This window comes from Euprymna scolopes, chromosome 45 (genome assembly GCF_053919585.1).
Source record: "Euprymna scolopes isolate OS-2025 chromosome 45, ASM5391958v1, whole genome shotgun sequence".
NCBI classification, from domain to species: domain Eukaryota; kingdom Metazoa; phylum Mollusca; class Cephalopoda; order Sepiida; family Sepiolidae; genus Euprymna; species Euprymna scolopes.
Genome location: NC_136526.1, coordinates 9,724,201 through 9,741,853, shown reverse-complemented (window position 1 = coordinate 9,741,853; position 17,653 = coordinate 9,724,201). Strand labels below are relative to the sequence as shown.

Below are 17,653 nucleotides of genomic sequence, written 5' to 3'. Positions count from 1 at the left end.
ACGATGCGAGCCAGATAGACAGAAATATGGCTCTTTCGTATAGATTTCTTTCCCAAAAGTTGACTAAAAATTGACGCGTGTTGGTATTCATTCCAGGTTTCCCATCGGTGGGCAAATCAACTCTCCTTAGCAATTTGGCCGGAGTCTATTCCGAGGTGGCCGCCTATGAGTTCACGACTCTATAATAATATATATATAAAATTTGGACGAATTAAAATATATTTAAGTTAGTCCTGTGGTAACATCACCAGCTTTGAATACTACAGTTTTGCTTTTGGTTTCGATTCTAGCTGATGGAACCCAAATATTTTTTTTTTTTTACTTTTGAAATCACGACTCTATAATAATATATATAAAATTTGGACAAATTAAAATATCATATCACTAGTATAAAATAAACGATGCGAGCCGGATAGACAGAAATATGGCTCTTTCGTATAGATTTCTTTCCCAAAAGTTGACTAAAAATTGACGCGTGTTGGTATTCATTCCAGGTTTCCCATCGGTGGGCAAATCAACTCTCCTTAGCAATTTGGCCGGAGTCTATTCCGAGGTGGCCGCCTATGAGTTCACCACGTTGACCACAGTTCCGGGTGTGATCAGGTACAAGGGAGCTAAAATTCAGGTGAGTCAGCTTCCCATCATTTCCGTTCACAAGTTCGCTGATGATGCTAGAAATACTTGAAAAATTAATCTATATATATAAATTTGTAGTCCTGTCTGTCTGTCTGTTCACAATTCGATTAATATATACAAAAGGGGCATTAGTTTACTATTTCATTTATTTCTACGAGGCCTGTCTAAAAGTATTCGACCTTGCAATTATTCAAAGTATTCCATTGCAACGGGTCCTGGACATGACCTTAAACTATATCCGATGGTGAGGCCCCAGCTTGCGGGCTTTGGGGAGTGTGGAGCCACCCTTTAATTGCCATTGCTCCCAGGTCCACTCTGACCCAGAGTGGTAGTACCTGTTGGGGTCCCAACTATGGGTTAAATAGAAACAAATATATTCTATAAAAAAACTTTCCTTCAAAATCACTGGATTTGGCATTAAATAACCTGAAAAGGGTTGACATGCCGTAAAACAAAAACAACCAATCCATTTCAACGTCTGTAGGATTTGTAATCCTAGCTTAAATGCTATCCAGGTAGTTGTAGAAATAGCAAGTTATGTAGATATATTTTCAATTCCCACCAGCCAGTTTAGTGGGGTCACAGAAGGTTAGATTTGACAGTCGTCAAACTCAAGTTACCTTTTGTCAACTTAGTTAGATGCACCGGAAATTAGGGGTAACAGGAATTGTGGTCGTAGGTTTCCGGTTGGCGACCATGGGTTAGAGTTGGTTTTGGACTGCAGATGAAGCAGACGTGACATTAGGGTCTCTCCTCTGACAACCATTGGTTCGAGACATAGACTTGCCTTTTTAATGAAACAAATTGAAGCTTCAATCCGTCTTGTGTTATCGATGCATCTGCAGCAGTAAGTACCGCTCCCCATGAGATGGAGCCAGTGACAAGAAGATATCATCCGCTGGACAAGGCAAGCAGGTATGTACACATTATATATTTGCGCATACATGTCGAGACCCTTCAAGGCAAGAAACTGTGTACGAATAGAACACACACACACACACACACACACACCAATATAGATAAGAACACGTATTAATAAGAACACGCAGACTTTACCATAAAGTAAGAAGAATCGTTAAATTAACGTTTAATAAGTAAAAGAAGTAAATAAATAAAATAAGAAGGACGCAAACGCGAAATCTTTAACACTGGGTCGTTCCCGTACATCCATGATTCATCTCCAGTTATAGTGTTCAGAAATTCAGAATCAGTGTTTGCAGTATCCAGAAGGTCCTGTGCAAGAAACTGGGTAAGAATAGAATGCACACACACACATATAAGTAAGAACACGTATGTAAGAACACAAAAAATTTAAAGTAAAAAGAATCGTAAATTAAACAATTAAACAAATAAATAAGTAAAGGACGCAAAGACAATCTTTAACATATTACCATGTTTCATATTTTAGTGTATGCGTCTACAACAAACCCAGGTTTAGTTTACCTATGATCCTGTGACAGGGGTGGCGTTTATCTCATTTTCACAGTAAACGAGGAAAGTAAATAGAAATAATATCATACAAGGTCCTGTGCAACGTGAACACAGAGGACCTTTTATTCTGGTGACAACAACCTGCGCACCAATTTTGATGCCACTCTGTGCATTTTTTTATTTTTTATTATTCAATTTTCACCCCAAACAAATAGCCCCCTACTTCAAAGTGGCACTATAATAATATAAGACTCTTCTTTTGAAATCATGACTCTATTATAATATATGACTCTATAATAATATATGACACTATAATAATATAAGACTCTTCTTTTGAAATCATGACTCTATTATAATATATGACTCTATAATAATATATGACACTATAATAATATAAGACTCTTCTTTTGAAATCATGACTCTATAATAATATATGACACTATAATAATATATGACACTATAATAATATAAAACTTCTTTTGAAATCATGACTCTATAATAATATATGACACTATAATAATATATGACACTATATTAATATAAGACTCTTCTTTTGAAATCATGACTCTATTATAATATATGACTCTATAATAATATATGACACTATAATAATATAAGACTCTTCTTTTGAAATCATGACTCTATAATAAAATATGACACTATAATAATATAAGACTCTTCTTTTGAAATCATGACTCTATAATAATATAAGTCTCTTTTTGAAATCATGACTCTATTATAATATATGACTCTATAATAATATATGACACTATAATAATATAAGACTCTTCTTTTGAAATCATGACTCTATTATAATATATGACTCTATAATAATATATGACACTATAATAATATAAAACTCTTCTTTTGAAATCATGACTCTATAATAATATATGTCTCTATAATAATATATGACACTATACTAATATAAGACTCTTCTTTTGAAATCATGACTCTATAATAATATATGACACTATAATAATATAAGACTCTTCTTTTGAAATCATGACTCTATTATAATATATGACTCTATAATAATATATGACACTATAATAATATAACTCTTCTTTTGAAATCATGACTCTATTATAATATATGACTCTATAATAATATATGACACTATAATAATATAAGACTCTTCTTTTGAAATCATGACTCTATAATAATATATGACTCTATAATAATATATGACACTATAATAATATAAGGCTCTTCTTTTGAAATCATGACTCTATAATAATATATGACACTATAATAATATAAGACTCTTCTTTTGAAATCATGACTCTATTATAATATATGACTCTATAATAATATATGACACTATAATAATATAAGACTCTTCTTTTGAAATCATGACTCTATTATAATATATGACTCTATAATAATATATGACACTATAATAATATAAGACTCTTCTTTTGAAATCATGACTCTATTATAATATATGACTCTATAATAATATATGACACTATAATAATATAAGACTCTTCTTTTGAAATCATGACTCTATAATAATATATGTCTCTATAATAATATATGACACTATACTAATATAAGACTCTTCTTTTGAAATCATGACTCTATAATAATATATGACTCTATAATAATATATGACACTATAATAATATAAGACTCTTCTTTTGAAATCATGACTCTATTATAATATATGACTCTATAATAATATATGACACTATAATAATATAACTCTTCTTTTGAAATCATGACTCTATTATAATATATGACTCTATAATAATATATGACACTATAATAATATAAGACTCTTCTTTTGAAATCATGACTCTATAATAATATATGACTCTATAATAATATATGACACTATAATAATATAAGGCTCTTCTTTTGAAATCATGACTCTATAATAATATATGACACTATAATAATATAAGACTCTTCTTTTGAAATCATGACTCTATAATAATATATGACTCTATAATAATATATGACACTATAATAATATAAGACTCTTCTTTTGAAATCATGACTCTATAATATATGAAATCTGGACAAATTAAAATATATTTAAGCGTATTTTACGACCGGGCAAAGTCTCTCCTCCAAGTAATATATAATTGTTCACTTTTATTCTTTGCTGGATTTACCGTTTATTTTCTCTCCATTTCAGCTTCTTGATTTGCCTGGTATTATTGAAGGAGCCAAAGACGGTAAAGGTCGGGGTAAACAGGTCATTGCTGGTAAGTCCCTTTAATTTATATTACTTGTATTGATCGGACTATTGTTCTCATCCTGAGTGTTATTTGTGCAGCGTTCCTGTCGGATTGGCCTTCGACCGTCTTCGGGCATGCTGGTTGTTGTTTGGAAAAGAAAAGAGAAAAGTTACTCCGTATATGCTTTTCGTATGCTGTGAGTTAGTCTCTATTTTATGGTTATAGTTTCGAATTTGTGTAAAAATTGGTTGACAAAGGGAAGGCAACTCTAGTCAAACTCAATAGGGGATTATCTCTCCTCCATCACCAAATTTTTAAGGGTGTACAATGTTTGCTCTTTTTCTATAATTAGAGGCTCCCAAATGTTATTAAAATCTAAGCATAGTCTTCTTAGTAATTTTTTCTTTTTTTTTTTTTCGAAACAACAACCAACATGAAGATGGTCAAAGAACGTTACACAATAAAAACTCAAGATGAGAACAATAATCCAATCAATATAAACAATCGTCCCTTTTATTGGTCCCCGCAATAACTACGCCTTGGAATTTTTTGAAATTTTGCACAAACATTAAACATGACATGAATAAAAAAGTAACAGAACAGATTTTTGGGGAAAACTCCGGTTGCTCCCCTCCCTAGGGGAGCCTTTCGGGTCAAAATGGCTAAAATTGACACTTTTGTGCTTATTATTATTGCCTTTGATTTTTATAAAACTTTCTTAAAAGTTGTAACGAACTGATTTCTGTATAATTTTGTTTGTCTGTACTTCGCAATAACTCTTGGATGTGACCCAGGGGCTCTTTTAGGGCTAATAAAAACAGTCCACTTTTGGGACTATTTTACCATATTTGTCCAAAATTTTCTGTGTATGCCTACTTAGCAGTTTTGCATGGTGCTGAACTCAAATTTAAATATGTTATGGTCTTGGGGACTTTTGGGGCTAAATGGGGGAGGGGCAAGTGATGGACTTGGTCATTTCTTTTTTTTTGCATGGTGCAGAACTCAAATTTACATTTGTTGAAGCCTAAAACTTCACAGTTCATTTTCACTAGGATTTGACGTTCCCTGGAGACTTTTGGGGCAAAATGGGGGAGAGGGGGCAAATGCTGAACTTAGTCATTTTTTATGCCTCGTTCACTGTGCATTCACGGGGGACCATGCATGCTTCACTTGTTTTTTTTTAAGCTTTTGGAGTTAACGTTTGAGTTTGTGTAGCTAATACCATGCATTATATAAAGGACGTTGCGAGCTTGTCTCTGTTCTATCCTTATTTTCATTGCAAGTGCTCGACTGAACTCCAATCTATGGCTCCCTCCTCCCCGCCTTGCCAAACTTTCACAAAAAAAACACTTGACTAGCTTCAACCACTATATACGATTTCCCCCACTCTCTATCTGTGCCTAAATCTAAATGCAGATTCCATGAACAAAGCTTCTTTCCCAGAATTGCCTGTCCCTTAGTTTATTTTTTAATTTTAACTAGCATTTCAGCCCAGCGTTGCCCGGGTGTTTCGAGGTGTATGTTGAGCAAAAAAAGAAAAAATGGTCAATTTTTGTTAACTTTGACCCCTTAAAATTTATTGTTTTGAGCTCAAATCAAGTTATTAAGTTAGATCCATGTCGAAGGAACCTATATCTAAAATTTCAAGTGTTTAGACCCAAAATTGCCAGAGGAGTTTAGTAGAGATCTCAAAGGTCAAATTGTTGAACTTTGATCCCTTAACAGCCAAATTTCTGTCCGAAAACTGATCATAAAGATTTTCCCAAATCTCAGTACCCTGTATATCAAATTTCGAGTCTGTAGACTTAAAATTGACAGAGTTATTGCATAGGGAAATGTACACAGACAGACAGACACACAGACACGTTCACTTTTATAGATATACAGATCAGTTCATATGCATGTCACGTTGGTAATGTGGTAACATCACCAGCTTTGAATGCTACAGTTTTGCTTTTGGTTTCAATTCTAGCTGATGGCACCCAAATATTTTTTCTTTACTTTTGAAATCACGACTCTATAAAAATATATACAAAATCTGGACAAATTAAAATATCATATTTAAGCGTATTTTACGACAGGGCAAAAGCTGGGCGTACACCCAACCCCCACCCCGGTAAAAATAAAAAAAGTGAGACCAGGTTTCATTGGATAAAGAAAATAAAAGTTTGTGTATATTTGTCTTAGCCATATTTGAAGACCAGGTACTCTCATGGCTATTCTGATAATGCGGTTTAAATTTTGTTTTTGATGGGTATTATTCGGTTTATCTGCTTTTCAGTTGCTCGTACGTGCAGTCTTATCTTTATCGTGCTCGATGTCTTGAAGCCGTTGCAGCATAAAAAACTTATAGAATATGAATTGGAAGGATTTGGTATCCGACTCAACAAAACACCACCAAACATTCACTTCCGACGGAAAGATAAAGGAGGAATTAATCTCACTTCAACGGTAAGAACCTTTCATTATTACTTGTCCGTCTGTTGGCTATCACTAAGAGTCGTAAGAACCAGCTTATAGCTAGACAAGGGTTTCTTGTGAAAGTTTGGCTAGGGAGGGGGATCATAGATTGAAGCTCAGGCGAGCACTTGCCATGAAAATAATGATAGAGTAGGAACAGACTCACAACGTACAGGGAAGAAAAGACTGCTGTTTTACAATTTGTCATTCGAAATCTAGTAGGTGATGCCCTTTTCACGCCGCTTTTTTACAATTTGTCATTGTTCTGAGGGAGACAACTCTCTTTTACAAAGAGATTCGTTCATTTTTTTCATCTCATTATCTAGGACGCTAATAATGCTCGCAGTATTTTTTACAGAAACATACTTTTATGTTTTTCGTTCCTTTTCTTGGCGGAAGGGTATTTAATTATAGAACTTGTATAGATTTTTAGTCAGGTGCTTCTGCAGTTTAATTAACCGTTTTTCTGTAAGTAACGCGCCGACATTAACTGAGCAGAAAAACCGTTTCGTATTTCATAAAGATTCTGTTTACATTATGGAGGGGGGGGGGGTGAAGTGTTGTGGTGCCCCCCTCTCTCCAAGTATGTTTTTTGTAAACTGCTTGTGAAAACTTATTGACAGAATTATTAGCGTTCTAAATTACGGGATGAAAAAAAATGAATGAATCTCTTAGTAGAACAGAGTTGTCTCCCTCAGAACAATGACAAATTGTAAAAAAGCGTTGAAAAAAGGGCATTTCTTGTGTTGATCGTATTTTGCATGGAAAAAGTTTCTTTGCTTTGATTTGTTTTTGTTTTCCTTTTTTTTTGTTTCCCTTTTTTTTCCTTTATTTCCCCCTTTTTTTCCTTTATTTCTCCTTTTTATTATTTTTCCTTTTTTTTCTTTATTTTTCCTTTTTTTTCCTTTTTTTTTCCTTTCCCCTCTTTTCCTTTTTTTGCCCCTTTTTCCTTTATTTTTCCTTTTTTTGCTTTATTTTTCCTTTTTACCTTTTTTATTCTGTTTTCCTTTTTCCTTTATTTTTTTTCCTTTTTTTATCCTTTTTTTCCTATTTTCTTTCTTTTCTGTTTTTCTTTCTTTTCCGTTTTTCTTTCTTTTCTTTTCAGTTTTTTCTTTTGTCTTTTCTGTTTTTTTTTCTTTTCCGCTTTCTTTTCTTTTTTTTTTCTTTTTCCCCATTTTTTTTTTTCCTTAATTTTTCCTTCTTTTAATTGCTCGTTTCAACCTGATCATTTCCGTTTTCATCTTCTTTCCAGACGTCCCAATCTGAATTGGATTTGGATACTGTGAAGACGATCCTAGGAGAATACCGCATCCACAATGCAGATATTGTCTTGCGCTACGATGCCACTGCCGAAGACCTTATTGATGTTGTGGAAGGAAACAGAGTTTACATTCCTTGCATCTACATTCTCAACAAAATTGATCAGATTTCAGTCGAGGTAACATTATCGGCCATCTTTTAAAAAAATTTTTTGTTCGTTTATTTTTAAATTTTTTTTGTTCTTTATTTTTTTGTTTTTGTTTCTTTATTTTTATTTTTTTTGTTCCTTTATTTTTAAAAAGAAAAAGGAACACAGTTCGATTACTACTTAAACTGAACTTTATTCGAGATCAAATTTGAACGTTATCTATGTAAAATTAAGTAATTTTGTATTAGTGTTATCAACTTTGTTAGATTAAAATAAAAATTTGTCGCAGCTTTCTTCTTTTAATGTTTTGATTTAAAAAAAAAAAAATATTGTGTCCTAAATTATGAGATGAAAAAAAAATGGACAAATCTTTTAGTAAACGAGAGTTGTCTCCCTCTTCACAGTGACAAATTGTACCTATTTACAATGCCTCCCCACGGGACAGTGTTAGCACCAGGGTCGTTTTTTTAACGTCGCCAAGTCCGTTCGTCGCTGTGTCTGTGTGTGTACCTATTTACTATGCCTCCCCACGGGACAGAGTTAGACACCAGGGTCGTTTTTTTAACGTGGAGAAAAGGTACAAAAATAAAAACTGTCTCAGTCGTGAAGGACTTCTCCTCCACCGAAAGAGAACAAGAAATGGAAGTGCAGCATCTGAAGAACAGATACTACACTTTGAGGTATATATTTGCTCCCCCACTGAGCAAATTAGGCACGAGGCCGATTTTTAAAGTGAGGAGTGTAGGGGAAATGGCGACCAAGTCCCCGGGGAGTAGGGGAGCTGGATAGTGACAATTGGTATGAAGGGTTGCCCCTACATTGACCAAGGTCTTATATGTGGGATTGAAGTAGAGACTAAAACAGCACCTTGACCAGGTTCAACGTTGCTTACAGGAACCGATGTGTGAACGTGATTATGACGTAATTTTTGGATATATTACAATTTTCAGCATAACAATTACGTATGTCATAATTGTTTTTGCTTTAAAAAAAAATCAATCTGTCGGCAAGAAATGACCAGGAAGGTTCATGTGTTGTTTTAGGTATACAGATTATTTAGTGTTCTAAATTATTTAAATAATTATTTAAATGATATAAATACATAGCGCAAAATGACCGGTGCTTGACAGCCGACAAATCGATTTTTTAAATATATCGTTTTAAGCAAAGACAATATTACATACTTAATTGTTATGTCTAAAATAGTAATATATCCAAAAATTATGAAAATTTATGTAGTAGAACAACTGCTATTGTGTTTTTAGTAAAAAAATAAATAGTCTATCGCTATAGGTAACAAATATTGCAGATACACCGTACTTGGCCTTCAAGACAAGATCACAGTGTAGTATCTGTTCGTGGGGAGGCACTGTAAATAGGAACGAATATTGCAGCCATAACACAAATAATCTAAAATATTCCTTTCGGAGTTATGTCCCCTGCATTTAGATGCTTTTTATTTATTTGCTTCCCCACTGAGAAAATTAGGCACGAGGCGTTTTTTTTAATGTGGGGAGGAAAAACCAGCTCCCCCAAGGGGGCACTCTGGAAGGATCCAAAATTAGCAATTGTCTGATATGAAGGGTTGCCCCCCACATTGACCAAAACTGATTACTTCCTTTTCCGCTCCTGGCCTGAAGACCAAGAACAGCCTCTGTGCCTTATGCTTACAATCTACTCAATAAAGTCTAAGAAAAATGCAATTTTACCCCATTTTCCGTATAAATTACTTTTAATTATAAATATACTTATACTCTGATTTTTCGTAATTTTTGGATATATTACTATTTTCAGCATGGCAATGAAGTATGTCGAAAACGATATAAAAAAAATTGTTCTGTCGGCTGTACAAGCACCAAATGACCTTCAAGGTTTATGTGCTATAAATCCCTAAAATCCCAATAAAGTTTTTTTTTTTTTTTTCATAGACGTCACCACTTATCAAGGCCGATAGGCCACTCAAGGATAAGGGTTAAAGAGTGTAGAGTAGTCAAAAGGACAATATAGTTGTATGATTGTTGTTATAGTTGTGCCCCTTAATTGTTTCGTTTCATTTCATCTGTTGCCAGGAACTGGATATTATTTACCGGATCCCACATTGTGTTCCGCTGTCCGCTCATCATAAATGGAACTTTGATGACCTTTTGGAAAAACTTTGGGATTATTTGCAGCTCGTTAGGATGTAAGTAATTTCTTTTATATAAACTAACGTGAATACCCGGCATTGCCCAGGTGTTTGGAGGTGTAAAAGAAAAAAAAAGTTTTGAGAGGCAGGTAGGCTCGAACCTTGAGGCGAATAGCCTGATAACTTACTGCGACGCTACGAGGGAAGCGGCAATGAGAATGGTTGAAATTAAACGATTAAAAATTTAAGTGACAGGTGTGTGAATTTAATGAGGTCAAACATCACGCCATACGGGAATGAAATCCCGCACTTAACTTTGGCTGCAAGCCAGTTTCCCCGAGATGTTGGGGAAAACCAGCTCCCCATAAAAAAGGGGAGTGTCCAAATGAATAGCAATTGCCTGATATGACGGGTTTTGCCCGCATTGATCAAAGCTCGAGTGCCAGGGAGATTCGTTTGTATACAGATTCAGTTTCCCTCATATACGGAAAAGCTAAACAAACACGTGGAGAATAAGAAATACCGTGAAAATAGTGTGCAAAAGTCACTCAAATAAAAGATAGACGCAACCTTGTTTCGTAAATCGTAGATATTATAATCTAGGGAGTATATATAAAAAGTTCATTCATTTGCTTGCACTTTTCTCAATTTGTTTTAAGCGTGAAACGTAAATTGTGCTGATTCAGTTGAAACGAAAACCAATATGACGCCAGGATGTTGTTGCTTTTAGAATCTCGTTAATTGGTCAAAAACTGCCCCCAAAAATTGATACTGGCAGAAATCCACCAAATAAATGTCACAGTGACATTGTAACATTTATTCAGGGGATATGTCAGCTTTTTTTTTTTTTCCTTTTGCTTGTTTTTTTTTTTTATCGGTTTTTGGACAAATTAACAGGACACCAAAGAACATCCTGTCGCTATGTTGGTTTCTTTTCAACTGAAGCGCTCAGCACAACTTACGTTTCACACTTAAAACAAATTTTAAAATCAGTTAAAACGCCAAAAACTAATCTTGAGTAACTTATCTTGCCTTTGGTAACATTTATTTGTTGCATATTTGTTTGTTTACCACTTTTTCGTACCTCTGTCTTGTTGTAAAACAAAGCTTAAATTTCAAAACAATTTGCCCAATCGTAAAATACACTTAAGTATGATATTTTATTTGGTCCAGATTTCATATTATTATAGAGTTGTGATTTCAAAAGTAAAAAAAAAATGTATTTGAGTGTCATCAGAGAGAAGAACGCTCGCAAGCTAATCCTCCAGGTGAAAATAGAACAGCCTGCCCCCACTGAGAAAGGCGGTTCAAAGCCAGGATGGGCCATGTTGGCCACCTTCGCATATAATCAGAACATCAGAGAGAATTATGCAAGTGGATTTTAAAGCAACTTTTATTTGTTATATATTTGATTTTTTTACCACTGCTTCAAATTGTTGTCGATTGTAAATTGAATTTTGTTCTGAAAACTGTTTGTCTAGAGAAAGCCTTGAAAAACTTTGTAAACGGACTTTGAAAACCTGTATAAACTCCAGCACTATTTTACCGCTTTATTAGACACTTATGTTCGTCCAAAAAATAAACCCCAAAGTTTGTTTTGAAAACTTGAATTTTGTGAGGAGAAAGCCTTGAGGAACTTTGAAAAGCCTTGAAAATGGACATTGCAAATCTGTACGAACCATATTATAGCATCTCATAATAATTTCTTCGATTCTTCTTTTTACATAACAGAACATTTTTTTTTATCTTCCAACTTCAATTTCTTGTCATAATTTTTATTGTTTAAATTTCTAGTTACACAAAACCAAAGGGTCAACTACCAGATTACAGCGCGCCCGTCGTACTGAAAGAAGGCCATAGCAGCGTTGAGGACTTTTGCGATAAAATACATCGGAATATTATGCGTGAATTCAAGCAGTAAGTGTTACTCTTTTATTTGGTTATGTTTCATTTTCAGACTTGACAAAATTTTTAAGTTCTTGTGCAAAATTTTCCCCTATGTTAAAAGACAAAAAATACAGAAAAATTCTTATGATGTGATGCATCCGTGATGGAACAAAAAGATCATGTTCCAAAAATCATGTAAATTGGTTTAATGGTTTTATTTTTATAAAAAAAATAATTTTTTAAGCAATTAATGGTGAATTTTAGGCATTACAAAACTGATCTCACGAGTTTGAATTATTGTGGAGTTATCTACCCTTGTTTCTTCAAGTTGGCGATGCGAGACAATTCCTTTTTTTTTTTTTTCTTTTTGTTTGCTCATAAAATTTGTTTAATCTTAATTAAAAGAAAAACGACTTAATCAATTCGTCCGAAGGGTTGAGCTTCAAAACGATACCAATCTCGTGAAAGTCCATCACCTCTGTTGAAAGTTTTAGGTAGACATGATGATAGCAACGTCTTGTCAGACGAGTGCCACTCCCTCAGACACTTAAAGTCAATGAGCCCAAAAATGACTTTTTCTTTTAGTCCTACTAATGAATTCATACGCTCAAGCAAGCATGACACCGAAGACGGTCATTGAGATCAATTATTACACGCTTCCAGAATTTCAAGCCTCCATGCATCACAATTTTTCCATTGCCACAGGACCACTTTTATAGACAAATGCCTGAGGGAGTATCCATACACAGATGATGTTACAGAGTCTTAGCTTTGTACGACAGCAAAGTCTCTCTCTCGGTTCAAAATGTTGAGATCCAGCAAAAAGCAAGAGCAAGATAGCCAGCAACAAGTTAAACTGCAGACCAGCTTAATGTGGGTACTGGTCTCCCGCTTTATGGTCTTTTAAATCAGGGATTTGCTTCTCCTAGAAAGGTTACCTTCACCACGGTTTACAGGAGTCCTCTCCACCCCAACACACACATACACACAAACACACACCAAAGGGCGAATGAACCCTTTTTCGGGGTCAACGGCCAACTAGCACCGTGTGTGTGTGTTTAGGTAGACATACAAACATACATACATACATTTAAACAGACAGATGAGATTTATATTATAGATTGTCATTGTTTTTGACAGAATGCTATGATTATCGGTGACTAAACCAGGTTCAATTAACAGGATGAAAAACAAAATGACTATCTAACTTTTATATATAAAAGCGAAAATGTGTGTGTGTACGCAAAAGTTTTTTCGCTGGGATTCCAGGTGGGAGGGGGGTTACTATTTCTTATAACTTTTTATATGCTATCTAGATCATAATATGTAACGCTTACGAAATGACGTAGTAAAAGTCTTTTATTTCAACGACTTTTATCTTACAACAAAATTTGAGATGTGAATTCGTTTTTTCTCTACTGCTCCTCCTGCTTCTCCTCCTGCTGCTGCTGCTGCTATGGCATGAGATTTGACCTAGAAAACCACCTGGGTTTATAAACACTTATTTTCGACTCATCTAAAGTTAGTCTTTGCTGTGTCGTTATGTCATCAGGCTATTAACCTCAAGGCTTTGGGTTCGAGCCTACCTTCATCCTAAAACGTTTTTTTGTTTTTGTTCGTTTTTTAAATATTTAAACAGAGTTATTACTTCGCTTGTTCTAAAAACCTGGGCAACGCCCAGTACCCTTGCTAGTCTAACTATAAAATATCCACATACTTGAAGGCAGAAATTGGTCATTTCTTTGAAGTTGTCTATCAAGATGTCTGCAATGCTACACTAAGCATGTTAATAAAAAAAAAATTTAATTAGGTAGTTTTTTTTTTGTTTTTTTTTACAGCAGAAAAACAATTTATGACACCGAGCAAAAGGTAGCCATGTTTCGATTTTGAGACCTCGAGGAAGGAAGAGAAACTATTATTTAACATGGGGAGAGGGGAGGTGTTCGCACTTTATACTGAGTTATCTTCTCGTATCCCTCCCTCCCTCCGTCTACATGTTTAAATTCAAACATGGCTACCTTCAGCTCATTGTCATAAAAAATTGTTTTTTCGCTGTCCCAAAAAATACCTGTTCAAATTAAGTGGAATTTTTTTTCAGAGAACTCAATTCCATAACGAGTACGTACAATATAACATTTTTTTAAAATATTTCCATTTTTAATGTCTTCATTAAAACTGTACACGTACCAAATTTTCAAATCTTAACCAGGTTTGCGTCCATCTGAGCAAAGGATGCACTATCTACTTTTAGCATCAAACATTTTTTTTTTTTATAACAACAACAATGCAACGGCTGTTATAGTTTTTCTTTTTTATATAAAAAATTATTTTCTTATTTTATTTTATTTTTTACAATTTTAAGTGATTAATGGCAAATCGTAGCCATTACAAGGCTTATTTTGATCTCTCAAATTTCAAATTATCTCCCTTTATTTTTTAAAGATGGTAGAGCGCCACACTTCATTCTCACATCCTCATAAAATGTTGTTTTCTTAGTTAAAACTAATACTATTTGATCAGTTTATGTGACTTTTGGAATATGACATTTTTCATTCTGTCATGGGTACATACATTATACAGATTTTTGTTTTTGACCCCCACCCCCACCCCATATAAGATGAAGTCTTTATTTGATTTTGTATTTAATTTTATAATACGAACTCAACACTGTTCACTTATTACAAGTTGGGTTGGTTTTAGCATCCAACTTCTATCTTGAACAATTTGATAAATTTCTTACCAAGAGTTACTTCCCTTGCATCACCACCTTTCTTTTATATCTACAAACTTGGCCTTTTGGCCAAGATCAAAGTGTAGTATCTGTTCTTCAGATGCGGCACTTCCATTTCTCGTTCTCTTTCAGAGGGAGAGAAATCCTTCACGACTGAGACAAGTTTTATTTTTGTACCTTTACTCCACGTTAAAAAACGACCCTGGTGTCTAACTCTGTCCGGTGGGGAGGCATTGTAAATAGGTACAACTAAACATGTCAAACTACCTTTCTTTTACACTACAAACTATGTTTAGTAATTTGTGTTTTAGTTATGTTTTATTTGATTGTGTATTTGTTTTTCATCCTCCAACAAAGAAATTGGACCTAGTAATTATTCCCGTTCGTCCGTTCACACTTTTCTCAATAACCACACCATGGATTTTTTTTTTTTTTTTTTTTTTCTAAATTTTGCACAAACATTAGTCATGGTGAAAGTAAATTTTTGCCGGAATGGATTTTCTGGTATAACTCTCGTTGCCCTTCAAGCAGCCATTAAAGGGGTAAAATTGGCCCCAAATCGTCATCTGTTCATTTGTTCGCACTTTTTTCAATCACTACACCTTGGTTTTGTTTTTTTGTTTTATTTTTTCTTTTTGAAATTTTGCTCAAACATTAGTTATGATGAAAATCAATTTTTTGCCAGAATGGCTTTTCCGGAATAACTCTGGTTATTCTTCCAGGGTCCATTATAGGGGTAAAAATTGCTCCCGAATCGTTCCATCTGTTAATTTTTTTTTTTGCACTTTTCTCAATGACCACACACTTTTTTTTTTTTTTTTTAAATTTTGCTCAAACATTAGTCATGGTGAAAGTAAATTTTTCACTTGTGGAGAGGGACCTTGTATGCTTGGCTTGGTTCTACTACGGACTAAACACTAGTCACTTACTACAAGTTAGGTTGGTTTTAGCGTCTGATTCCTATTTGGAACAACTTTATAAATTTCTTGCTGATCGAGAGTTACTTCCCTTGCATCAAAAACTTTCTTTACAATATCCCCCCCCCCCACACACACACACTATAAATTATGTTTAGTTCTCCCCCACTGCAAGAACTCCGACACCAGGGTCAGAAAGTGTGATTGATAAGTCAGTGCCCCTGCAAAAAGTGCCTAGCAACCCCGTTGGCATTCCTTTGTAAGGGTGCCTAAGAAAGATGAAGCCTGGACCTCCTAGAACTGCACAGAACTAAACTCCCACCACAAAATCAACAGGGACCCGATCATTACAGGAATGGTTTGCCATCATCAAAGTGTGACATAGTGTAGTCCAGTTACCTGTGGCCCTGTCGGTAGGACATTAGAATACGCCGACTGCCCCCCTGCAGAGGGTAAAAGTCCCTCAATGGGGGTCCTTAAACTATATCCAGTGGTGAGGCCCCAGCTTATGGGCTTTGGGGAGTGTGGAGCCACCCTTTAATTACCATTGCTCCCAGATCCACTCTGACCCGGAGTGGTAGTACCTGTTATGGGTTAAATAGAAATCGACGTGAAAACAACAAATATATTCTATTAAAAAAATTTTTCTTCAAAATCTTTGGATTCGGCATTAAATAACCCGAAAAGGGTTGATATGCCGTAAAACAAAAACAACCAACCAACCAGTTACCTGTTGTTCTGCATGTGGTGCAACTAATCCTTGTTATAATAGAACCCAAGAATACCCAACTCAACCGAGTGTTTGATTTTGTTGAGTTTCTTAGTTGGTTAGTGTAGCGAAATTCTAACATTGAAATATTGAATTTCAAACGAAACCAATGGTATCTACTGAATTGTCACGTCACAGTAATGAACATATCCAAAAATTATGAAAAACGATAAGGTAGAAAATTAATTATTAAAGAAAACAGTTTTCGATGACAATTAGCGAAAATTAAGTTTTCATAAATTATTACCGACATGAGAATTCAGTAGATACCATTGGTTTCAATTAAAATTCAATATTTCAAATTTTCAAACTTCACTACACTAACAAAGAAGAAGCAAGATATGTCCGTATTCTGTGTGAGACAATGCTGACAAAGAATATAAACTTCATGAATGTACACTGTGTAGTTTCTGATTTAAAGATGGGACGCACACACACACACACACAAACAACTGCCTTTTTTTGTCTTCTTCGTTATTTTAGCGAAATTTGAAATATCGAATTTCAAGCGAAAGCAATGATATCTACTGAATTGTCGTGTCACGGTAATGAAAATATCCCAAAATTACATGGTCCTGGATATGACCTTAAACTATATCTGATGGTGAGGCCCCAGCTTGTGGGTTTTGGAGCGTGTGGAGCCACTCTTTAATTGCCATCACTTCCAGGTCCACTCTGACCCAGAGTGGTAGTACCTGTTAGGGTCCCAACTATGGGTTAAATAGAAACCGACTTGAAAAACAAAAAAAGCAAATATATTCTATTAAAAAAAAATTTTCTTCAAAATCATTGGATTTGGCATTAAATGACCTGAAAAGGGGTTGATATGCCGTAAAACAAAAACAACCAACAAACCAAAATTACGAAACGATAATCTATATATATAAAAGCGAAAATGTATGTGTGTATGTATGTACGCTTTTCCTCGATGTCCGCAAAAGGCTTCTTTCAGAGAAGCGCTCATTTCGCAACTTCTTAAAACTTTTTATATCATCTATAAATTGTAATATCTCAGAGTTACCCATGGAGCTCGCCTGTCTATTTAATTTTATTGACTTTCAAACGTTAATTATTCCACATTTCCCGCATCGGCACGCGTT

General features: G+C 34.5%; 1 protein-coding gene across 1 annotated transcript; it reads left to right on the top strand.

Annotated features, from left to right (window-relative positions):
* Positions 1–484: 484 nt before the first annotated feature.
* LOC145269237 (developmentally-regulated GTP-binding protein 1-like) lies at positions 485–12,185 on the top strand (the record flags this gene model as incomplete). The annotated part of the gene is made up of 6 exons (XM_080124860.1): positions 485–625; positions 4,214–4,283; positions 6,538–6,707; positions 7,969–8,154; positions 10,194–10,306; positions 12,044–12,185. Coding segments are annotated over 6 exons (807 nt in total), but the record flags the coding sequence as incomplete, so codon positions are not given.
* Positions 12,186–17,653: the final 5,468 nt, after the last annotated feature.